Source organism: Myxocyprinus asiaticus, chromosome 13, assembly GCF_019703515.2.
Source record: "Myxocyprinus asiaticus isolate MX2 ecotype Aquarium Trade chromosome 13, UBuf_Myxa_2, whole genome shotgun sequence".
Classification (NCBI taxonomy): domain Eukaryota; kingdom Metazoa; phylum Chordata; class Actinopteri; order Cypriniformes; family Catostomidae; genus Myxocyprinus; species Myxocyprinus asiaticus.
Genome location: NC_059356.1, coordinates 48,693,052 through 48,719,329, shown reverse-complemented (window position 1 = coordinate 48,719,329; position 26,278 = coordinate 48,693,052). Strand labels below are relative to the sequence as shown.

Here is a 26,278-nt window from a genome sequence, read left to right as displayed (position 1 = left end):
GAAAAGATGCACAACCAACCGAGAGAACCGCAGCCTTATGATTGTCAAGCAAAATCGATTCAAGAATTTGGGTGAACTTCACAAGGAATGGACTGAGGCTGGGGTCAAGGCATCAAGAGCCACCACACACAGACATGTCAAGGAATTTGGCTACAGTTGTCGTATTCCTCTTGTTAAGCCACTCCTGAACCACAGACAACTTCAGAGGCGTCTTACCTGGGCTAAGGAGAAGAAGAACTGGACTGTTGCCCAGTGGTCCAAAGTCCTCTTTTCAGATGAGAGCAAGTTTTGTATTTCATTTGGAAACCAAGGTCCTAGAGTCTGGAGGAAGGGTGGAGAAGCTCATAGCCCAAGTTGCTTGAAGTCCAGTGTTAAGTTTCCACAGTCTGTGATGATTTGGGGTGCAATGTCATCTGCTGGTGTTGGTCCATTGTGTTTTTTGAAAACCAAAGTCACTGCACCCGTTTACCAAGAAATTTTGGAGCACTTCATGCTTCCTTCTGCTGACCAGCTTTTTAAAGATGCTGATTTCATTTTCCAGCAGGATTTGGCACCTGCCCACACTGCCAAAAGCACCAAAAGTTGGTTAAATGACCATGGTGTTGGTGTGCTTGACTGGCCAGCAAACTCACCAGACCTGAACCCCATAGAGAATCTATGGGGTATTGTCAAGAGGAAAATAAGAAACAAGAGACCAAAAAATGCAGATGAGCTGAAGGCCACTGTCAAAGAAACCTGGGCTTCCATACCACCTCAGCAGTGCCACAAACTGATCACCTCCATGCCACGCCGAATTGAGGCAGTAATTAAAGCAAAAGGAGCCCCTACCAAGTATTGAGTACATATACAGTAAATGAACATACTTTCCAGAAGGCCAACAATTCACTAAAAATGTTTTTTTTATTGGTCTTATGATGTATTCTAATTTTTTGAGATAGTGAATTGGTGGGTTTTTGTTAAATGTGAGCCAAAATCATCACAATTAAAAGAACCAAAGACTTAAACTACTTCAGTCTGTGTGCATTGAATTTATTTAATACACGAGTTTCACAATTTGAGTTGAATTACTGAAATAAATGAACTTTTCCACGACATTATAATTTATTGAGATGCACCTGTACACAGCTATCTCTCCTGCAACCTCTCTGCATCCCCTAGTGGAAAACCAGTGTATTAAAATTCTCTGTTGAGCCCCACCCACTCATTAACATAAAATGTACACGTTGACTTTAAAAATGAAAATTGAAATGGAAAAATAAAAGATAAAATAAAAAATGAAACTTTTATTTTAATTTGGATTTTGTCACTATTATTGCATTAATTTTAAGAAAATACTTTGGGAAAAAAAAAAATTTAATTAATTTTTCACCTTTTCATTATAATAATGGCTGTCTTGCTTCAAGATGTAAAATCATCAGTTGCATTTTAGTTTTTATTTTGACATTGTCACTGTGAAAATTAAAATGTTAATTAAATTAAATCATTTATAGCTTTGGCACATACTTTCAGACATTTTGTGAAAATGAAAAGGTCAACGGGGTTTTCATTTTTATAATTGTATTTATTTGATTAATATTGGCAGGAAAAAAACGTGTGTGCACAACTAGAATGTGATGAAACAAACTCTGGCACTTGATTAAAATCCATTTGTTTAATAAATGTCAATGAAATCCAAGCTCAAATAAATGGATCATCTTCTAATATTCTGACTCAAACATCACAACAGTACACAGTTTTGCTAAATCATTCAGTTCAGTTGTTCTGATATCAGCATATTTCTTGTTTTATTTTATATGGATCTTAGTGTGATCCAACATGCACAAGTGAAATCTGCTGAAGCTCAAGTCTTTAACGACTGACATACTTCACAAAATATGTCAATGATAAAAAAAGTTGAATTCTTTCAGTATTTATTTATGTTTGCTGTTTCATTATAAAAAGCTTTCTTTGTTATTATTTGTTGTATTATTTGTTGTATAATAATACAGTTGAGTTCCTATCAAACCTTTTGTCTTATTCTTTTTTTTTTCTTAGAATAATTGAAACTGACTGCTTATATTGTATTATTGTGTTCTGTGAATTTGAGGCTTCTTTATCCGTTCTATTAGTTCATATTAATTAAAAGTTTTCATCCAAACTCTTAAGAGCATCCTGCTTTGTGTAGTTTTTCCATCCATCTGGAATCTTTCCGTAACTTTCAAATTTATATTTGTAGTACCCTTCCAGTGTTTTCTCGAATTTGCACACTAACCACTTCCAGTACGGCAGCTCAGAAGTGTCAGGGGTGATGCTCCAGTTAGCTAAATCAGGACCTCCTTTTCTGTATTCTCTAAAGAGGACATCCTTATCTGATGAAGATGAATAAAAATATTGATCATTGGTAGCTACTGCTGTTGTGCAGATCAGAAGACTGAAGATCTCAGTATCTTTGTAAATACTCCCATTGAGTGCACCAACTCTATGAAAACGAACACTGTGATCTCCATCATGGTCTTCTATTGTGCTGGTGCAGGTGGCTCCACAGAAAGGACACTGAACCCAACAGCACTGACAGAAGTGATCAATCAGAAGCTCATCTGGTCTGTCCTTATCCAGCTTTCTTGGGAAAGTTTTAGAAGTGAATTTACTGCTTATGTCAGAAATCAGAGAAGGAAGTTCTTTTCTGATCACATCTTCTAGTAGTTTGATATCAACATCATCACGACTCACTCCACTGAAGTCTTTAATGGAGAATATCAGCACATCTGAGAGCTTCTGTGTGAAACATTTCAACCACAAATCAACATCTGCACTGTTCACTTTAACATGTTCAGTAGATTCATGAGCTGCTTTCATGATCTTCTGCTGCAGGAGTTTCATGTTCTCTTTCATCTTGGGCAGAACACTGACACTGAACTTATCAGTGATGTACTGACTGACTTCATCTCTGATGAAACTCCTGAAGTGATCTTTGGGATTATGAATGTAGTTGATGTATTTGTCAAAATTCCCCTCTTCTGCCAGTGTCTTCAGGATGTGTTTCTCCAGATTAGATCTGTTTCCATTCAGTGATTCACAGTTTGTCCTCATTTCATCTGCTAAATCTCTGGCAGTGTTTTTGTAGACACTCTGTTCGATGGGCTCCTTCAGTTTCTGACAGATGATCTCACCAAATATTACCACTGATGTTGCACCTTTACAATATTTCTGGAAAATACTGTAGTACTCTCCTCTCTTCATCTCAACATAGAGAACAGGATCATTGGCTTCTCTGAACAGTCTGTGTTGGTCAGTGAATGTCTTGTTTGCTCTCTTACAGATAGAAAACACCAAATCCATGAAGAATTCATTCTTGAACACATATTTCACAGTTTTTTCCTGATGATCTAATATTCTTGCCTTTATGTAATCTATAAGCTCTTGAATGCAGCTGATGTTGTAGCCCATCTTTGCAATGTTGTGTGACTTAATAATTTTGACTGTCTGCTGATCAATGTCTGTGATTAAGGTTCTTATTTGTGCTTCATCTTCCTGAGATAGAGCATTGCAAATTTTTAATGTCGTGAAGGCTTTTTTTATCAATCCACTGGATTTCTTTAACTGTACATAATTTGAATAATTCGGCACAGAGAAAACATCCCTGCTGTCCTTGCTCGAGTCTACAGGAGCACTTTTATTGATATCACTGAGGAGTTGTTTCACATCTCTTAATATGTCAATGTCTTTGATTGGAGGAGTGTCTCTGATGATCTTCTTCACATGCTGTTCCCAAAAGGAGTCAAACTCTTTTTTCAGAGTTGTTTCATCATTTGCTTTGTCTTTGAGTTTTAAGGCAAGTTCTTTGCTCTTTTCAAAGAGAGTGTTTTCATGATGTGTCCTCTGAGCATCAATCTCTTTCTTCAGATCTCGCTGCTGAAGAATCTCATTTAATTTCCTCTTTGATTCCCTCACTATGTTTTCTTGAAGCTCTTTGATTTTTATTTCAAATGAAGCTTTCCACTGAATCAGAATTTCTTTTTCTTTGTCTTTCTCAAAGAATTTGGTCATTGATTTTTTCACTTCTTCACTTTTCTCTTTCAGTTCTCTTTGAAGATGTGCTTCATCAACCTCATGAATTGTTTCATTTTCTATTTTGTTTTGTAGTTTGTTCTCAATTTCCAACATGGCACTCCGAAGACTCCAGGTCCACTTGCTGTATTCTGTCTCTAGTCTCCTGTATGTTGAAATCTCCAGAGAATTTCTGAAGCTGAACACAAATCGTTCATTCAGCAAAGCCTCCCAGAGATCTTGAATACGTTCTTTCAGGTGTGTCAACATCATGCCATCTGATGTTGAGGCCTGTTTAAGAATAGTTTTCTTTAATTCTTGAACATTTTCACAGTAGTTTGGGTTTGGTGGTGCCATGGGTGGGCTGCCCTCCCAGAGTTGTGCAAAATACTTCACATCATTCTCTACATCAAATGCAATGACATCACTGAAACTTTCTGCATCACAGACTTCATCTTTAGCAGCAAGTTTTGTCATTTCATCCAGTTTCTCCAGCAGTTTTCTCCTTCCCTCCATGTTTTTCTCTCCAGCTGTGACATCTGAAACATTCTGATGCACAAACATACAGCTGGGATTCAGATTTACTTTCTTCATCCTCAGGAAGGCCTGAACAACAATCTGAAGTGTGTCCTGCATCTCAGATGGGTTTTCTCCAAAGATGTTGATCAATGTCAGATGCCCAAGACCCACAACAAATGTGGCCAATTCATTGTCATGATGTCTTGTTGACCTTCCAGCCAGTTCTAGAGCACGAAGTCCCTCAGTATCAACCACCAGAATATAGTCAAACTTTAGTTGTGCTTTCATCTCCTCTGACACTCTGACCAGCTGCATGAAAGCTCCTCTGGTGCACCTGCCAGCACTGACGGCAAACTGCAGTCCAAACATGGCATTCAGCATGGTGGATTTCCCAGAGCTCTGAACCCCTAAAACAGACAGCACAAACACTCTCTGGTCTCCCAGTTTCCTGATGAGTTCATCTAGAACAGCAGAGATCCAGATCAGAGGAACATGAGCAGCATCTCCATCCATCAGCTCCAGAGGAAATCCAGAGATCATCATCTCTGCTGCAAGACTCGGGAGAGAAGAGAAGTCAAACTGCAGACCTTTCTTGTTCTTCTTCACAGATGAACATGATTCATAGATCTGAGCTATCTCTCTCAGGATGTGCTCCACACCAAAGGTTGCATCTTGAAGTTCTTTAGATATTCTCTCAAGTTCTGTTTGATCACATTTAAGTTGTTCTCTTTGATCAGTCTTAAGTTGGTCAGACTTATTTCTCTCTTTCATATTTAAGACTGTTGACCATTTCTTATAATAACTGTGATGTAGAGCAGAAAGGTCATTTGAGGTGTATTCATCCATGAGGATCCCAAGCCATTTGAGGAAAACGGTTTTCTTATTGGCAGCATATTTTTTATTAATTTCATTAATAAAGTACTTCATGAAGTCACTAAGCACAGATTCATGCTGCTGTTCACGTATTTCCTTCATCTCTTGTTGTTTTTTACTGGTTTCCGTTTCTAAATTATTTCCTTCAGGTCGATGTAGTTCTTTGTTCTTCTGACTCCACTGATGCCACAGTTTTCCCTGACAGGGCAGAAATGATTCTTTGATTTTTGTCAGATCTTTATTCTCCAGTAATCTCATCATCTGCTGTGCTGCTTCTTTTGCCATCCTGCAGTCTTCATCATCATCTTCATCTACTCTGATATCTGAGTGTTTAGACACATCTTGAAGTCTGAAAATGAAAGTTGATTCTGAAGATGAGATTGAGAGACAATCATTTATAGCTCTTCTGAGTTCTTCAGATACATCTGACTGATTTCTGTCTTTCAAACCTATTTTGTATTTTTTTGTTTTATTTGTCTGAATTACAGCAGATTTGTCCTCAGCAAAAAGGCAAATGAGTGGCTTTGAGTCTTTGTAGAGTTTTTCAACTTTTGTCATATTTTTGTCATCCCTGTTAAGCTGTGGTAGAATAACAACATTGACTGATGACATTTCCGTCAGGATCTCCAGCTGTTTCTCATGGTCTCCTGCATCACCATGTAGATTACAGAACGCCACACAGTCATTACATTTATCTGTGTTTTTTCCAGACGGGCAGTACCAGGCGATCTCCACCACTCCATCCATCAGTACTCTGGTTCTGCTGCTGCCTGGGCAGTTCCTGTGGAAGAACGTGTTGTGTTTCTCATTGATCAGACTGTTCATCAGCTGAGACTTGGATGAGGACACTGAGCCAAACCTGAAGAAACACACCATTGGAGTTTCTGCCTTACAGACTGGCTGGACTTTACTGATGATTTCCCCTTTATAACCAAATGTCTTCCAGCTCTTGTTGATTTGTCTAAATGTCCAGAGAGGAAACTCAATGTGTTGTGTGAATGGATCCGGTACAAGCAGAGGCAGAGCATATTGACACTGTGACAGTTTAGTCACCATCAGCTGCTTCAGGAAACTATCAGCACAATGAAACACGGCCATCTGAATGTCCATTGGGTGAACAGGGTCAGATTTGCTTGTTTCTTCATTAGCCAAAGACATTATATTGAAAAAATCGCCTTCATCATCATATGAGTCATTGTCTTTTTGTATTGTGTGTTCTTGTTCAGTGGTCTCTTTAGTTTTAATGTATCTTGCTCTGTAGTCCATCAACAGTAGTTTTCGTAGGAATGTCTGAAACAGTTCCTCTTCAGCACAAGACTCATGAGACTGTAATGAAGCTGCAGTTATCTGAAGAAGATCTTTTCTTTTCAGTTTGTTTTGCAGTTTGCCCTCAAGATGAAGTCTCTGAAACAGCTCTCTTTTTTCTCTTCTAGTCTTTTCCTGTTGTAATTCTTGACCTGGACTGACTCCTGTTGTCCCAAAGTTCATGTTTTCTCCCTATTTAATAGACAAAAAACAATAATACACATTGAACATTATTTTCCAGTACAGAAACAACTTTCCTGACCTTATTTACCCAACTTTAAAGAATTACAAAAAACTGAACAAAATGTGATGTGAACACATTGTAAAATGTCATGGAATCACACATACTGAATCCAGTATTGGTAATGAGAAATTTTTTTAAACTTATTGTGTCAAAGCTTTTTAAGTAACTTTTATACTTAATTGTAACACTTTAACCCTTAAATGCATGGCTGTTTCACCAAACATTATTACATACTCGGGTCTTAAGAGAACCGGCACATCTATCTATCACAAATGGATCTAAAAAGTGAACACATAATGTAAAATTTTCAAAGAATTTTCAAGACAATTAGAAAATAATAGAATAAAATATATTCTGACATATTTTGGTGTTTTATTTTTCATACTGTATATCGAAGAGATGATGCAACAAATCAAGGATTCATTACATCCACACTGAAATTTCATGAGACACATCTAGCTGTCAAACACATATTGAGCTACTCATAACACATAAACTACACACATGTATTTTCTCGGCCATTTACAAAGTCTTAATAGATACACAAACTATAAAATTTCAGCTGCACACCCAAATAACAATAGCCATATCATACTGTCCTATAGCTCATTTCTAGAGTTTACTTCCACTTTGTTTCTTCAAATAAAAATCAAGTCAATCACTGAAACAACAGTGTCACCTTGAGTGAAAAATAGCATGTATAATATGTACGTGTACACGCATATGAGACTAAGAACAAATAGTTTTTCATTTCGGCTCGATCAGAGCAAAAACTGTATTTTTTTGTTTCGGTTTTAGCGCCCTTTCCAAAGGTTATTGGTTAGAACGAAATGAAAGGATGGTTAATAGTGTTCTTTATAATAATAATACATTGTGCTAATAAGCTTTGAAAATTACAATAACATCAAATCATCTAATACTGGGATTTTTTTTTTTTTTTTTTTTTTTTTTTCAGAGACAGGTGCAGTTGTAACCGAAACATTTTATTTGTGTATTTAACATTTTGAAATATTATACAGCAATGCTACAGCACTCCTATTCTATTTAACAGATCTGTCAACACTGGAAGTGCACCTTCAGTTGACAGACACCACTTTTGAGTGGGTTGAATTGTTGAACCAGTCAACAAAATGCACGGAAACACATTTAACATATTTATCTGACAAGATTACAAAACTAAGGATGAATGATGTCTGACAGGTTACATGTTTTATTCTTACCACAGCGTAACTGTATTAATACACATTCTGGCACATGTTGCAATCAGCGCTTAAAGCAGATAGCACTGAAATGTCACAGTTCTGGATACCAATTTCGATACCACAGCAAAAATATGCTAATATGATTATGTGCTATTGAACACATAAGTTTAGTTATTTAGTTACTTTAATAATTATCATTATTATCCAGAACATGTTTTAAAGTTTAATTTAATCATCAAAATGGTGTCTAATCAATTAATTCTTAAAACTTTTACTAAGTGAAAATATAACTTTTTAACATCATTTTAATTATATAAATATATATTTTACATGTGCTGCATGGTTCACAGTAGATTAGTGCTCTGCTCTGTCATCTGATACAACATGAATGATTCTCAATGTCTGTGGAGTTTCTAATGGTTGAGCGGTCAGATTTATTTAAAGTATGCAGCTCGTCCACAGTAAAATTGCAGTCTTTTGCGGTTTAATAAATCACACTAGGACATGTCACGATTTTAATTTGATTAACTGTCCATTTCAGTGTAAAAGGAGTAACAGAGCACTTGTTCAAGTTAAGCCTGTGAGCATTTTAAAGGTGTCGTGTGACAGTTATACTGCACGCTGGTACCAGACAGAGTCAGTGCTCGGTACTACGTTACTGCAAAAACACTTGCATCGTTACATCTTTTTTATTTTAGTATCGACTTGGTACCGAAGTACCAGTACTTTTTGACAACACACACACACACACACACACATGTTGGTGTGCTATCCTTATGAGGACTCTCCATAGACATAATGATTTTTATACTGCATGAACTATAGATTCTATCCCCTAACCCTACCCCTAAACCTAACCCTCACAAAAAACTTTTACATTGCATTTTTACATTTAAAAAAAAAAAAAAAAACAGTTTAGTATGTTTTTTTTAAGCAATTTGAATTATGGGGATACTAGAAATGTCCTATAGCATAATACCCTTGTAATTGCCAGTTTGTAACCTAAACAAAAGTCCTCGTAAACCACACACCCCCCTTAGTGAATTTAAATTTTGTTTAAATTCACTAAGCATTTTGACCACTATGTGGTCAAACATAAAAATATTCAACAACTAAGACATAAACTGAACAAGATGGAAATAATGGAATAATGTGTCCCTGAACAAAGGGGGAGTCAAAATCAGAAGTAACAGTCAGTATGGCCACCAGCTGCATTAAGTACTGCAGTGCATCTCCTTCTCATGGACAGCACCAGATTTGCCAGTTCTTGCTGTGGATGTTACCCCACTCTTCCACCAATGCACTTACAAGTTCCCAGACATTTCTGGGGGGAATGGCCCTAGCCCTCACCCTCTGATCCAACAGGTCCCAGACCTGCTCAATGGGATTGAGATCCAGGCTCTTCACTGGCTGTGGCAGAACACTGATATTCCTGTCTTGCAGGAAATCACACACAGAATGAGCATTGTCATGCTGGAGGGTCATGTTTATAATTATCATTTTCTTTGCTTATCACACATTTGCACATATACAGTGAAATTCTTCTTTTTCACATATCCCAGCTAGGCTGGGGTCAGAGTGCAGGGTCAGCCATGATACAGCAGATAGGGTCAAGGGCCTTGCTCAAGGGCCCAACAGTGGCATCTTGGCGGTGCTGGGGCTTGAACCCCCAACCTTCTGATCAGTAACCCAGAGCCTTAACCGCTGAGCTACCACTGCCCCTATGTCAGGATGAGCCTGCAGGAAGGTTACCACATGAGAGAGGAGGATGTCTTCCCTGTAATGCACAGCATTGAGATTGCCTGCAATGACAGCAAGCTCAGTCCGTTGATGCTGTGACACACCGCCCCAGACCATGACGCACCCTCCACCTCCAAATCGATCCCGCTCCAGAGTACAGGCCTCAGTGTAACGCTCATTCCTTCAATGATAAACGTGAGTCCGACCATCACTCCTAGTGAGACAAAACCGTGACTCGTCAGTGAAGAGCACTTTTCGCCAGTCCTGTTTGGTCCAGCAAAGGTGGGTTTGTGCCTATAGGCGACGTTGTTGCCGGTGATGTCTGGTAAGGACCTGCCTTACAACAGGCCTACAAGCCCTCAGTCCAGCCTCTCTCAGCCTATTGTGGACAGTCTGACACTGATGGAGGGATTGTGCGTTCCTGGTGTAACTTGGGCAGTTGTTGTTGCCGTCCTGTACCTGTCCTGCAGGTGTGATATTTGGATGTACCGATTCTGTGCAGGTGTTGTTACATATGGTCTGCCACTGCGAGGACGATCAGCTGTCCTTCCTGTCTCCCTGTAGCGCTGTCTTAGGTGTCTCACAGTACACACATTGCAATTTATTGCCCTGGCCACATCTGCAGTCATCATGCCTCCATGGAGCATGACAAAGGCATGTTCACACAGATGATCAGGGACCCTGGGCATCTTTCTTTCTCATTGTCTCGGTTACTGTTGTAACCTCCATTCCCTGATGGAGGGAACGAGACGTTGTGTCAATGTAGTGACACTAGGGGTCGCTCCTGGTAGCCCCGAACACCTCCAATCTTTGAGAAAAGGCCAATGATAATTGGTGAGTGGAATTTGCATGCCACTCCCCCGGACATACGGGTATAAAAGAAGCTGGCTCGCAACCACTCATAAAGGTTTTGTGCTGAGGAGCTGAGACAAGGTCCTGGCCATTTCAGTGGATAGTACAGCATTGTGGCAAGAGGGACACAACGTCTCGTTCCCTCCATCAGGGAATGGAGGTTACAACAGTAACCGAGATGTTCCCCTTCTGTCACTCACTTGACGCTGTGTCAATGTAGTGACACTAGGGGTCCCTATAGATGCCACAACAGCTGGACCATGTTACGTGAACAGCCGATGCAGATGCAAGCAAGATGCTGTGTGCATAATAGCAGGTGCATCAGTCTGCACGTAACCTCCCCCAATGCCTCACAAGACGTCATGTAGTTCCCCACATACTAGAGGGGGAGAAGCGACGTAACTAGCATGGGAAGCGTGGCCTTTTCTCTCTATGTTTTCTCTCCACAGAGTATTATATTCGGCTGGGGCCATCTAACGCTATTACATGCGGCGGGGAAGGTGTTCTACTCCTTTCCTATTCTTTCAGGGGGAAAACACCCCACGGAGACCACATCCTGCCCAGAGGGGAGGTAACATGTGGCAATACGTCACGTGGGCTCACCAGCTGCACATGGAAGAGGCATGGTGGTAGGTCCTGCCTGGAAGGGGACCGGGGCAGAGAGGGCTCTGCCCAAGGGAGATGCGGGTCTGCCGACAGGGAGACCATACCACAGAAAATACATCACAGGGGGTTACCGGAGTAACCAGCACCTGTGGAGCACCTATCCCAGAACAGGGCATATTAGTACCCGTAGTGGGTCCGGCTGCGAATTCCTCCACTGAATTCGCAAGCCACAGGTCTAGGGAGGATGGACATCCAGCATTCACGGTTCGTGAACTCGCATGGGAGAAGAAGCACACGTCTTTGCCTCACGGAGGGGAAAGGCACTAAATGCAAGTGATGCACCCGGCCAGCTGTTCTGTATTACCAAACTTACCTGTTCGTACCTGACAAAACAAGGGACAAAACCGGCTCAACCCGGAGATCACAAAATCTCGCTAAGGTACTGGGTGTTGTCCAGCCCGCTGCCCTGCAGATGTCTGCTAGAGAGGTGCCATTGGCCAGTGCCCATGAGGATGCCAGACTCCTCGTAGAGTGTGCTCGTATTCCCAAAGGGGCGGGCATGGCCTGGGCCTGGTATGCCAGCATGATGGCATCCACAATCCAGTAGGCAAGCCTCTGTTTGGAGACAGCGTTCCCTTTCTGCTGTCCGCCAAAGCAGACAAAGAGCTGCTCAGAGCATCTAGAGCTATGCGTGCAATCCAAATAGATGCGCAAAGCACGCATCGGACACGGCAATGATAAGGTTGGGTCTGCCTCCTCCCGGGGCAGCTTCGCTTGCAGGCTCACCACCTAACCCCTTAAGGGGTCATGGGAACCTTGGGCACATAGCCCGGTCGGGGTCTCAAGACCACGTGAGAACACTCTGGACCGGATTCCAGGCAGGTGTCGCTGCCAGAGGATGCCTGCAGGTCCCGAACCCTCTTGATGGATTTCGTGAGCGCAGTAAAGAGGGCCATCTTCAAAGAGGGGGCTTTCAGCTCAACTGGCTGTAGGGGCTCAAACGGGGCTCTCTGAAGGCCCAAAAGGACCATGGAGAGATGCTGAGGGAAAGAGGCATAGCTTAGGAGTATTCAGCCTCCTGGTGCCTTTCAGGAACCTGATAATCAGGTCAAGGACTTACCGTCCGCCGCGATGTGATGCGCCGCTATGGCGGCCACATACACCTTCAAGGTGGAGGGGGACAGCCACCCCTCCAGCCTCTCCTGCAGTGAGGGAAGCACTGACCGACTGCGCATCTCTGGGGGCCTTCTCCTCGGGAAGAACACCAATTTGCAAACGAACACCACTTCAGGGCAAATAGCTGCCTCATAGAGGGAGCCTTGGCCTGAGTGACCGTATCTACCACTGCCAGTGGTAAGCCACTTAAAGTCTTCCGCATTCTGTCCAGCACTTGCCAGACATGGAGATTCCAGAGGTCTGGGCATGGGTGCCAGATGGTGCCCCATCTCTGAGAAAGGAGGTCCTGCCTCAGGGGAATTTGCCAGGGAGGGGCTGTTGCGAGGAGCGTGAGATCTGAGAACCAAGTCTGAGTAGGCCAGTACGGCGCCACAAGGGTGACCTGCTCCTCGTCCTCTCTGACCTTGCACAAAGTCTGTGCAAGCCAAATCAACTCCAAAACAGCTGGCCCACCTGGGGGTGGAGTCTCGACACCGGCTGCGACAGCGCATCCGCTGTAAGATGTAAGATGCCTTGGAGGTTTATATACGCCCCTGTCGCCATGTTGTCTGGCCAGACCAACATGCGCTTGCCCTGGATCAATGGCAAAAGCCTCTACAGGGCGAGCAGTACTACAAACAACATGAGGCTGTTGATATGCCAACACAGCTACATGCCCATTGCACACGGTGCCCCAGCCTAACTTGGAGGCATCTGTCGTAACCACGATGTGCCTGGACACTTGCTGTAAGGGAACCACTGCCTGTGACAATGCAAGGTCTGTCCAACGGCTGAAGAAGTGGAGGCAGATCGGAGTGATGACCACACAATGCCCATCTCGTGACCCAAGTCTGAAGCCAGTGCTGGAGTGGTCTCATATGCATCAACCCGAGGACGTCATATGCCCCAGGAGCCTCTGAAACTGTTTCAGTGGGACCACTGCACTCCGCCTGAATGACTTCAGGCAGTTCAGCACCAAGTGCACACACTCGCTCGTGAGGCACACTATCATGGAGACTGATGCTCTGAACCGGGGAGAACTTGCTCCTTTCCCAGTTGACCCGAAGCCCTAAATGGCTGAGGTGCCTGAGCAACAGGTCCCTTTGTGCACACAACAGGTCTCGAGAATGAGCAAGAATCAGCTAGTCTTCGAGGTAGTTGAGTATGTGGACACCCACTTCCCTTAACGGAGCAAGAGCTGCCTCTGCCATGACTTTTGTGAAGATGAGAGGTGACAGGGACAAGCTGAAAGGGAGGACCTTGCTATTGATATGCCTGGCCCTCGAAAGCAAACCGCAGGACGGGTCTTTGTCGAGGTAGAACCGAGACGTGGATGTACGTGTCCTTCGGGTCTACCGCCCGCGAAAACAATCTGATGCCGGACACACGCTAAAATGTAGCCTGTCCAGTGGCAATGTAGGCTTTAGTCGCCAGAGATGACGTAGTCCTACAGGCCCTGGAGGGGAGCGCCGGACGATCCCGCCAGGTGGCAGCATTTTGCGGGCAGATATGCAAAGCAACCGCCTTATCCACCTGAGGGATCTCCGCATACCTGTGGGCTGCCCCGCCATCGATGGTAGTGAGAGCGGACGAGCTGGGAAGTTGAGTTCGGGCAGAAAAAGGTGCCCACCAGGACCTAGTCAACTCATCGTGCACTTCCGGGAAGAAGGGGGGTTGCAGCTGTGAGCGGCACCCCGAGCCCAGGAACCAGTCATCTAGCCACGAGGGCTCAGGGAAGGGTGGAGGGTTCCAGTCCAACACGACACTCGCGGCGGCCCGGGCAAACATGGCGGCCAGCTCTGCGTTGGCCTTAGACTGGGCGGGCAGACCTGAAGGTGGCAGCCCAGTCGAGTCCTCAACATCCGACATCTTCAGTGCGCTCTCTGACGCAGCGATCAAGGACTCATCCTGCTCACAAGCCCCGAGAGAGATGTTAGGCTGGCCGTGAGGTGAGCTGGTCTTATCTCGAAATTCAACGGAGGCAGATGAGCGTGCTGGGGAATGGGAGGTCTGCAGGGAACTACCCGGCGAGACCACGCCCATTGAAATCCCCAAATCGCCTCCAGCACCATCCGGGCTGGCCTTGTACCCGTAGGTAGAAGGTGCAGCGCAGGGGGTGGCTGGAATGGCTTTCCCTCGGAGGAAAGCCACGACCGCAACATTGCCATGGTTATGTTCTTACAATGAGAACATGAACCATCCACGAACGCTGCCTCATGTATCTGGGCCACACTCACAATGAGGCAGCATTCGTGGACGCCCATGGCCGTCGGAGGCAGAGAGATAACAACCGCTTCCAGGAATCACACAAAGACGGAAAGGCATCTTTAAAAAGACGTGTCTTTAAAAAGACGTCCACGTCAATGCGTTGATCTGATTGAGGAAAATATACTCTTTGCAGAAATATATACTCTCTCAGTAGCGCTGTCGAAGCGCCCAGGGGCGTAGTCTGCACTAAGTGCACAAAAGGAGAGAAAGCCGCTGAAATGCGCCGTATATCCAACAGCATACGCCTCTATCTGAGTTGAATGGACCGGCAGTAGAATTCAGCTCGCTGACACACAACCACTCGGCTCCGAAGAAAAAATCTGAATTAGTGGTTGCGAGCCAGCTCCTTTTATACCCGTATGTCCGGGGGAGTGGCATAGAAATTCCACTCGCCAATTCTCATTGGCCTTTTTCAAAGATTGGAGGTGTTTGGGGCTCCCAGGAGTGACCCCTAGTGTCACTACATCAACACAACGTCGAGTGAGTGACAGAAGGGGAAAGGTCTCTTTAGTGTCCTAAGTTTTTATAACTGTGACCTTAATTGCCTACCGTCTGTAAGCTGTTAGTGTCTTAATGGCCATTCCACAGGTGCATGTTCATTAATTGTTTATGGTTCATTGAACAAGCATGGAAAACATTGTTTAAACCCTTTACAATAAAGATCTGTAAAATTGTGTCCTGAAAAAGGGACGTTTCTTTTTTGGCTGAATTTATATATATATTTCATTTGTGTGTGTGTGTGTGTGTGTGTGTGTGGTGTTACACACTTTATAAGAGAAAGATTGAGGGCATCACTCTAAAAAAACAGATGAGGTACATGGGGGTGGAGTGAAGACCCGTGGTATGCGTTAAAGGGTTAAAGGGGTAATTTCATGAGGAGTCACATTTTCCTTCATATTCTGACATATAAGAGGTATTTGTACTATTAAAACATACTATTAGTTTCAGAACACAAAACTTCCTCCCCAGTCTGAAAACAGCATTTATTGTTTCCACCCTGTAAAAATGATTAGTTGAAATTTCCCAATTTGTTACATAGAAGATACTATATTTGAATATCCCCCACTTTCCACAACATAAACAATCATTGTGGTGAATTCATAGAGAGAGCAGCTGATTGAGGGACTCCAACACTATTATTACTGTTGTTACTGTAGTTTGCTTTTAACCTAAAAAAAGATTAAGATGTGGAGTAAAGCCACAAGTTGCATGGCCATAACCAACTATGAGGACACCGAGGTCTGGACCTCTGTCAATTTTTCATATTCAGAAATAAAATTTTTAATCTGTATACAACTGAATAAAAAAATCAGTGGTTGAATTGCAATTATAATTCAGTTTAGACTGTTGGCTAGATTATTTAGTGTCCACATATACTCCAAAAGTGTCAAGAAATGGTGCCACCTGATTAAACCGCGGAATATAATATATTAATATACACAATCTGCCTTAAAGTGAATTCCACTCAACCCAATTGGTGTAGATACACAACCTCAAACCAGATGGCTTAATTATCATAGAGGCAAACATATATCCACACCTTTGTGTCACAGCACATGGGTTATCATGTTCACATGGACATCAAACGATTATAGGATAGGAAGTGTCAATCGGCCATCAAGAACCATTCCTGACAAATGAGCACCAAACTTTTGTTAAATCTAATTTACATCAGTAGTGTAACTTCATTTACATCAAAAGTGTTGACTCATTGACATTGTGGGTGGTTTGACAAACTGATTAAAGATTTTCTGGTTACAGTGTCATTGTTCAGTCTGACTATGCTGAATCCAAAGTGCTTCATGTACTGTGTTACTGCTACACTGCAATAAAGACTTCAGCATCTTCACTTCAAGACTTACGACTATCCCCTGTCTTATTTTTCTTACACCTAATAAAAATCTATTTAATTTAAACTGATTGTCCTAAAATCACTGATAAATTAAAATATATTTGAGGCACTATTTGGGTTTTCAGCTGCACACCAACAGAACCCTCTCCAGATCCTCCAGACACTCTTTCTGTTCTTTGAGAACTATACTCGCACATTTAGTAATGAATTTGATGCCTTACTTATATAGCGTTTTTTAACTCATGGACATAATTGATAATGAACATTTACATGCTCCCTTTTACAAATTTATATTCATTCACACTATTAACTAACAAATCTGGGGTATATGCAGTGTTTATGAATCCAACAGAAAGTTTCCAGAAAGGTCCACTTTATGTGCAAATTTCTCCAAATGTACTAATATATTTATGAAAGTTTCATGAATGAGGCCCAGTGATATTTATCAAAGGCAGGGATAAAGATCTTATAAAGTACATTGGATCCACAGCTTCAAGTATACTGTATATTTAAAAAACAAAAAACAAAAAACATCCTAAAACATCCAGTTCAGTTTGATTTGAATGAATTGTATGTATTTTATTTTATGCTGCTTATCTGTAGGTTTACTGTAATTTGCTGAGAAAATGGCATCAATGTGAAACAAGTTTAATAACTTAAATGTACTTTTTAACTTCAGCTCCCTCAAGTTTTCTTAGTACTCACCTTTACTGAATCATTTGTTTCAGACTCTACAATTTTCTCAGTGATGCTGTTTCCTGTTGCACCCTTCTCTGTGTTTTCAGTTGAATCTGAAAAAGAGAAAATTGCATTAGCCTTACACTGAGAAAAATACCATTGAAGATGACTTTATTATTATTTTGGGGTACACTCAATAAATTTTAATTAATTATATCATAATTTGCTCATCCTGGAAATATATTCAAGTAGACTGTGGAAATTTGTCTGTTTATGGAGATCCATCTGACTGTGGAGATTCATGGTTCCCTATCTGTCACTCACTCAACGTTGTGTCGATGTAGTGACACATGGGATCACTCTTGGGAGCCCCAAACACCTCTGATCTTGATGGAATTTGCATGCCACTCCCCCGGACATACGGGTATAAAAGGAGCTGGTATGCAACCACTCATTCAGATTTTCTCTTCAGAGCCGAGCGGTTCTATTCATTGAGCTGAATTCATCCGCCGAGTTCATTCACCTCTGTTGGATCTTACAGCGCATTTCAGTGGCTTCTCCCCCTCCGCATCTGTGGTTTGCAGAGAATGCCCCTGGGCGCTTCGGCAGAACATTTAAAAGAGTATATTCTAAAAGAGTATATTTTCTTTCTGAAAGAGCGGCACACACAGAACGTCTTTTTAAAGATGTGTCTTTTTAAAGATGCCTTTCTGTTTGTGTTATTCCTGGTTGTGGTCGTTATCTCTCCGCTTTCGATGGCCACGATCGCTGTCTTATGTGTCTGGGCACTGCCCATGTGGAGACATTGTTCGTGGATGGATCATGTCCTCATTGCGAGAACATGACCATGGCAACGTTGCGGTCACGGCTTGCATTCGTAAGAAAGCAAGCCACCCCAGCAGCTCCCCGCCTCGGTCCTTCTACCTACGGCTATGAGGCCGTGCCGGCTAGCACTGGGGGTGATTTGGGGACCTCAATGGGACCACCTCTGCCGGGTATCCCCCCACAGACCTCCCATTTCCCAGCACGCTCGCTTGCCCCGGTCGTGCGCTTGGACGAGATTGTCGGTTCGTCTCAGGGTGAGTTTGACCCCTCGTTCATAGCCTGGGAAGAGGATGAGTTATGTCCAGGGCCTGTAGGGTTACGTCGTCCTTGATGGCTAAGACCTACAGTGCCGCTGGACAAGCCGCCTCCACCCTGCACGCCATGGCTTTCCTGCAAGTACACCATGCCATGGCGCTAAAAGAACTGCACGAGGGTAGTTCTGACCCCGGATTGATGCAGGAACTGTGCTCGGCGACCGACCTCGCTTTGGCGACTGACCTTTGTCACCCGGAGTTTGGGCTCGTGGCTCGCGCTTTCCAACCCGTCGCGATGGCTGGTCCGGACCGTCTGACTCAGCTACGCGATTCAGTTTGCCAGGCACCCGCCCAGGTTCAGTGGCGTCCGCTTCACCTTGGTGAAGGGCGAGAACGCCGCTACCTTGTGTGTGGAGATTGCTACCCTTCTGCGCAAGGGCGCGATAGAGCCTGTCCCTCCTGCCAAGATGAAGGAAGGGTTCTACAGCCCTTACTTCATCGTACCAAAGAAAGGCAATGGGTTTCGACCAATCCTGGAACTGCGAGTACTGAACCGGGCTTTGCACAGACTCAAGATGCTGACGCAAAAGAGCATTCTAGTAAGCGTCCGGCATCAAGATTGGATCGCGGCAGTAGACCTGAAGGATGCGTACTTCCACGTCTCGGTCTTACCGTGACACAGACCCTTCCTTTGGTTTGCCTTCGAAGGCCAGGCGTACCAGTACAAGGTCCTCCCATTCGGCCTGTCCCCTCGCATCTTCACGAAGGTCACAGAGGCAGCCCTTGCCCTGCTAAGGGAAGTGGGCATCCGCATCCTCAACTATCTCGACGACTGGTTGATCCTAGCTCACTCTTGAGAGTTACTGTGCGCACACAGGGACTGCGTGCTTCGGCACCTCAGCCGACTGGGGCTTCAGGTCAACTGGGAAAAGAGCAAGCTCTCCCCGGTTAAGAGCATCTCTTTTCTCAGTTTGGAGTTGGACTCAGTCTCGATGATAGTGCACCTCACAAACGAGCGCGCACAGTCGGTGCTGAACTGTCTGAAGGCGTTCAGATGGAGAACAGCAGTTCCATTGAAACACTTTCAGAGGCTCCTGAGGCATATGGCATCCTCAGCCTCGGCCACACCACTCGGGTGATGCATATGAGACCGCTTCAGCACTGGCTTCGGACTCGAGTCCCGAGATGGGAATGGCACTGCGGGACATTTCGCGTGACCATCACGCTGGTCTGTCGCCACCTCTTCAGCCCTTGGACCGACCTGGCATTTCTACAGGCAGGGGTTCCCCTAGAGCAGGTCTCCAGACGCATCGTGGTTACAACAGACACCTCCAAGATGGGCTGGGGCGCCATATGCAATGGGCACACAGCTGCCAGCTCCTGGACTGGCCCTCGGCTGTGTTGGCACATCAACTGCCTAGAGTTGTAGGCAGTACTGCTCACCCTGCGGAGGTTTCGGCCGTAGATCCAGGGCAAACACGTGTTGGTCCGGATGGGCAACACATCAATGGTAGCATACATCAACCGCCAAGGCGGTCTACACTCCCGTTGCATGTCACATCTCCTCCTCTGGAGTCAGCAGTGCCTGAAGTCGCTACGAGCCACTCACATCCCGGGTGACCTCAACACCGCAGCAGATGTGCTGTCACATCAGGTTACCCTCAGGGGAGAGTGGAGACTCCACCCTCAGGTGGTCCAGCTGATTTGGAGTCTATTTGGTCGAGCACAGGTACGCTCTGACCGAGGCACCTCTCAGTATAGACGCATTGGCACACAGCCAAGTATGCGTTTCCCCCAGTTTGTCCCCCTCCACCTTGAAGGTGTATGTAGCTGCTTTTTTGGCTCATCACGACACGGTAGATGGTAAGTACTTGGGGAAGCACGACTTGATCATCAGGTTCCTGAGAGGCGCTAGGAGGTTGAACCCCTCTAGACCGCGCCTCATCCCCCCATGGGATCTCTCTGTAGTCCTTCAGGGTCTACGGGGAGCTCCCTTTGAGCCCTTGGAGTCAGCTGAGCTTAAGGCACTCTCTTTGAAGACTGCCCTCCTGATTGCGCTCACTTCCATCAAGAGGGTACGGGACTTGCAAGCGTTCTCTGTCAGCGAATTGTGCCTGGAGTTCAGTCCGGATTACTCTCATGTGATCCTGAGACCCCAACCAGGCTATGTGCCCAAGGTTCCCACGACCCCTTTTAGGGATCAGGTGGTGAACCTGCAAGCGCTGCCCCGGGAGGAGACAGACCCAGCCTTGACGTTACTGTGTCCGGTGCAAGCTTTACGCATCTATTTGGATCACACGCAGAGCTTTAGAAGCTCTGAGCAGCTCTTTGTCAGCTTTGGTGGACAGCGGAAAGGAAGCGCTGTCTCCAAACAGAGGATCGCCCACTGGGTCACTGATGCCATCACGATGGCATATCAGGCTCAGGACGTGCCACCCCCTGCAGGGTTACGAGCCCACTCTACCAGGAGAGTGGCGGCCTCCTAGGCCCTGGCCAGTGGCACCTCTTTGGCAGACATCTCCAGAGCAGCGGGCTGGCCTTTGCGAGGTTCTACAATCACCGGGTTGAGACGGTCTTGTCCCGAGTAGTGGCAGGCACGAGCAGGTAAGTTCCGGGACATCTGGCCGGGTTTACCGCTTGCTCATAGCGCCTTTCCCCTCCCTTGAGGGGAAGACATGTGCTCTTGACTCCCAGTAGTGTTCACAGACTGTGATCCCTGGATGACTTTCCTCTTTTGCCTTGTGGCAGTCGAGTTTGCGGAGAAACTCGCTGCCGGCTCAGTAATGCTCCGCATGCGCTGGTTCCCCAAAGGCAACCCCATGTGATATTTTCTGCAAAATCGTTTCCCTGTCGGTAAACTGCGTGTTCCTTGGGCAGGGGCCCCTCTGCCCCCAGTCATGCTTTGTAGAACCTCCTCCCCCTTTGGGTAGGACCTACCATGGGACCTCTCCACATGACATACTTCCGACAAGGCTCGGTAAAGACCATGTGACGTATTTCCACTCAAAATTCCCCCCCCCCCCCCTTTTTTGGGTGGGGTGTGGTCTCCACGGTGTCTTCCCTTTGGGAGTGACACCCCCCCGACGTAGACACTTAGGGCTCCCAGTCAGTTAACAAATTCCACTCTTTTTGGGGAGAAAAGAGAAGGAAAAGAGGCCTTGGCTGGGCTAGCTTGTCCACCTATTTGTTGGGCAGTCAACTTGTTCCTGAAGGACTGTTCGACGCTCATAAAGAACGTTGGGGGAGGTTACGTGATGGCCTGGTGTGCTGGCTACGAGGCACACAGCAGTCTGCCCATCACACACCGCCACTTCACATAACACAGTTCAGTTAGTTGTGGCGTTTTGTATAGGGACCCCTAGTGTCACTACATTGACACAATGTCGAGTGAGTGACAGATAGGGAACGTCATGGTTACTTTCGTAACCTCCGTTCCCTGATGGAGGGAATGAGATGTTTTGTCCCTACATCGACACAATGTCTCGTTCCCTCCATCAGGGAATGGAGGTTACAAAAGTAACCATGACGTTGATGAAAACATTAAATGATGAAAACATTAAATAATACAACTGAATACGCGTAAAATAATCATGTCCATTATAAAGGACGACAGAGTGTGCCCCTCAACCATGACGTCATCGGGAGATCTTTCTGGGTGTTGCTTCCAGCGACAGTATTTGCCTCTAGATGCAGCTCTGCTGCTCTCAGGTGTAGCCTCCTTGCCCAAGGAAGTAATGTACGTACTTGAAACTTTGGCCATACAATCTCAATATCACTGGACGAGCTGAGATTTTTCAGTGTTCCACCGAGCACCCTAACAGATCCGAAGAAGACCGCTGAGTAATCCGCGTCTCACCCATTTGTCTGCAGAAGTGAAGAAAGAAGATTTATCTTCCCTCTTAGACCAAGTCAACTTCGCTGATTTCTCCGCCAGCACGCCGAGAATCAGCCACCATACTGCCCACCAATAGAGCGAGGAAATCACCTGAGCTTCAAGGAAACGAGTCGGAGTCAAACGACAGAAGAACACACATTCTACCCGCGTCCTCACGTGACTAAAGTAAGAGGTTACATCTGGGCAGAGATAGAATATTATAGTGTGTTATTCTTGTGTATCAAGGTTGTTGCTTGTACAGTTTATGGACCACTGAGTCCACTCGATGCTAATAATACTTAAGATATTACTGTAACGTACTGTTACCACGAATGAGATTTGCTGTGTTGTTGTCCAACCACGTTGGACTGTTTGTGCATTTCCACCATCGCGGGTGAGACCGGCACACTGATTTTATCCATTAAAGATGTTGATTCTAATCAATGTTCTATTGATTTTATTAATTGATAATTATCTTTGATAATTATTCATTATTGCTAATAACCAAACCCACTCCTGAACGAAGCGGCCAACAATTTAAGCTCATCATCACAGAATTATAACCATTTTAAAATACGCTTATTAATATGTATAGAAAATGTATACTATTCAAATATAATTTAATGATCTTACCCATGTTGCTTGATGTCACATCATCAGAATATAACTCAGGTTTTCTCATAATCACATCTTTACTCTTGTCAGGTTCACAGCTCCTTTTCCCCTCCTTTTCTTCAAGCGATTTACCCTCCTTTAAAAGGTCAACATTACAATTTATGCCGACCAAAATGGACAAAATCTATGAATATTTATTAGTATATAACTTTTTTGGAAAAAGACAAAGACACAAGTTTTTCTCATTTCCTTCTGTCTTTATTAAGCGCTCCATACTTACCATTTGGTCTCCCAGTGTCCCTTTTTCTTCAGATTATCAATGGCTTCAAATTATTTTGACCTAAACTTTGCAGATAAGAAGAAAGTTGTTAACCATCAAGTGATGTGGAAAAAGAAATGGTGATATTTTAACCAGCTGGCAAATATGTGCAGAAGAATCTAATTTCTCCCCAAACGGCCAAGGTAATTACTAATTATTTGTCATTTACTATTTGTTATTTATCAAAAGGCTTTTCAGGCTATTGTTCCTCAATAAATAAACTAGCTTAATTATCTATGATTTCTGAGGATCAAAACATCACAGACTGACCTCTAAACTCAATATAGAATACTTACTAGAAAGCTGCATTTTAGCAAAGTGGAGTAAATAGTATATTTTAACATTTTCTATTCATTATATTTTTATCATAAAGAGCCTGACATTATGTCCTGTTGCTCATATTAATTGAAACAAAATAATTAAGTCTATTGTGATCATACCTTTTACTCTGCTCTCAAAATGTTTAATGCATGCTTGAAATTCCTATCAACCTATTTTATTTATTGTTATATTGTAGATTCTTACCAAAGTTACTCAGTGATGGAGTTTTAGAACATGATCCCTCAAAAGTTTTCTTGTTGCTATGGCAATCATCAGATGAAACCAAATAAGACTATGGATTGAGTCGCTGTAGATAAAGGAGTCTGATAAATAAATAAATGTAAATAGTGTCAAACCTGAAAGGGAGCCAGCATTCCAAACAGCAAATTAAAGTTCTAAGTTGACTGTTATAAACGGTAGCAGATGTGTCATGGTTTCTTGAATCAATCAACGTAGCTGAAAGTATGAAAGTCACTCTTACTCTGTGTTCTTTTGCTGTGCTACATTATGACCTGGTCTTAGATATTGTACCTATATTATGCAAGACACATGCCAGCCAATCAGAGGGAATCTATAAGTTGTTAAAACAACTAAGGTCTAATTTATTTTTCCAGTAAATCACATGATATGTAGGAAATCACAAACGCTTCAGTATGTTTCAGCATTCTGTTATCTCAAGATTGCATTATCAGAGTCCAATGTCTCTTTAAGGTTGTACTTGTGAAAATATGCAGAAAATGTATCGTGAAAGACCTGTTGTTGCTCTTTTTTGAGTATCTTTTCCTGAGAAAACCTTTCAAATCGGTTACTTTTTTAATTATAGCTTATGCATTTTCTGAAAACAACTGACAAGTTACATTTTATTTATAGTGTATCTTCTAATTGGTTAATAAAAGACTAATATTACAATAGTAATGATTACAGTATTACCATGTGCAATATTTATTTAAGATTGAAAATGGGTCTTCAACAAACCTTAGTCCTTTTTTTGCTAGTGATCCATTTCTCCTGTGGTCCAAGTGTCCTGCTAAAATCATGCGAGCACTATGTATGGTTTAAACATTAATTTGTCTCTGCTCTTTGTACTTGTCTCTCTGTGTTCATTAAAATCTACAGAATCTGCGTTCATCATATAATGTGGCTCATATGTAGTGCTGAATGAATTTAGACATCTGTTTTTGCAAAATTAGGTGTCTTCTTAAAGATACAGTAGCATTATTATTTTTTTCTCGTGATCTCGACATAATAAAAAGTTCAGTAGTTCGTATGTTAATGTAATCTTGTGTTGAAGCAGTAAACGTATTTGGCTTGCTGTCTGTATACTGGAGGGCTCGGAGCTCGAGACTGATTACCGCCCCCCCCACCAGACTTTACTTAATTAGATAATGAATCTAGAGAATAGGTGGAGATGGGGTGGAGGTAGGATGTCAGGAGAGTTGTCACAGGAAGCAGGTAAGCAGCGGCTTAAATACTCCTGCTCATGGGCTGTGATTTGTCAGAATAATATTAACATGCTCCTCCTGAACCTCTGATAATTAACTCCATTTGTTTTCTCGTGATCATAAGGTCAAGAGATTATCGGCGAGAAAAATCTTGCGACTTGAGAATGGAATTGGTGCTGCATGCAGGTTGGCATCCTCCACTTCCATCATAATTAGTATAATTTTGCGCTGTACTAATGGACTTCTTCTCCGCTTTAAGAGAGCGGGGTGTCCCAGAAGAGAACCTTGCAAAAATGGAGGATGATAAAGTATGTCACTTGCTGGGTGAACAAAAAGCTTACTTTTACTGTTTTGTGGTTATTAAGATGGTCACACCAATCATCATTTTTGATCATGATCATGTTTCAAACTGGTACAAAACAGTGCGTTTCCTGCGTTAAATAATAAATACACATGACTTTCCTGACTGGCTTGACGAACACGTACGGCACAAGAAGTAATGTCTGATTTGCGAACTCTTCTTTTCAACCCTCAAACTAATTAATCTTTTGACCCGATTCATTTTAAAGTATGATTGAAACAACTGATGAATCATTCCAACTCTCATGAGTTATCGATGTGAATCACTTTCAGTCAAATCAATCAATCTGTCAGTCAGAGTTCAGTGAACTGCACGCTATTGGACCTGCAATCACTCATCTTTACATCTATACCTTTAAAACTATCAGTATTATGATGTGTTAGCCTGTTGTAAGATGTATGTTGAATGAATAATGCAACTTTAATCGCCTAATGATTTAGTTGATAATTTGCGTGTGTAATCATTTACAGTACTAATTATACCAGCCCATATTGTTCTGGCCAATGAAGCGTTCAAAAGTCAAAAAGTACAGATTTTGCAAATTGAGGCATATTCAGTTTATTTAATATAAACTAGTCTCGAAATTCCAAAAACTGTCCAAAACTGAAATACATATAATTATTGATGTATTTCACCAGTGAAGATATCCTATAGTACTATCTTGTAACCTGGAGAGATATTATTCAGAGAATATTCTATATTTGCATAAACATGCCTCTTGGCTGAACAGTACTACAGGAAGAATAAAACCACCATATCATGCCTTAATAAAAAATATAAAACAGGATGTGAATGAGACTGGTAATTCTATGAGTCAGTAGGTCAAATTTGTAAATTCACTCATGGTGATGTCTGTAATACCCTGTGCTAAATAAATCACACTGAAATCATTGACTTCTCTTTACTCTGCATAACACACACACACTGCAAAAAAAGCAAAACGTGTG

The 26,278-nt window shown here is 43.2% G+C and overlaps 1 protein-coding gene across 1 annotated transcript; it reads right to left on the bottom strand.

Moving 5' to 3' along the window:
• Positions 1-1,928: 1,928 nt before the first annotated feature.
• Positions 1,929-22,910, bottom strand: LOC127451011 (interferon-induced very large GTPase 1-like). The gene is made up of 4 exons (XM_051715486.1): positions 22,907-22,910; positions 17,348-17,433; positions 12,216-12,407; positions 1,929-6,915 (listed from the first exon to the last, which is right to left on the bottom strand). Exons 1-4 carry the CDS (start codon positions 22,908-22,910, stop codon positions 2,119-2,121), a joined length of 5,079 nt encoding a protein of 1,692 aa, XP_051571446.1. The 3' UTR covers positions 1,929-2,118.
• Between the last annotated feature and the right edge of the window lie 3,368 nt (positions 22,911-26,278).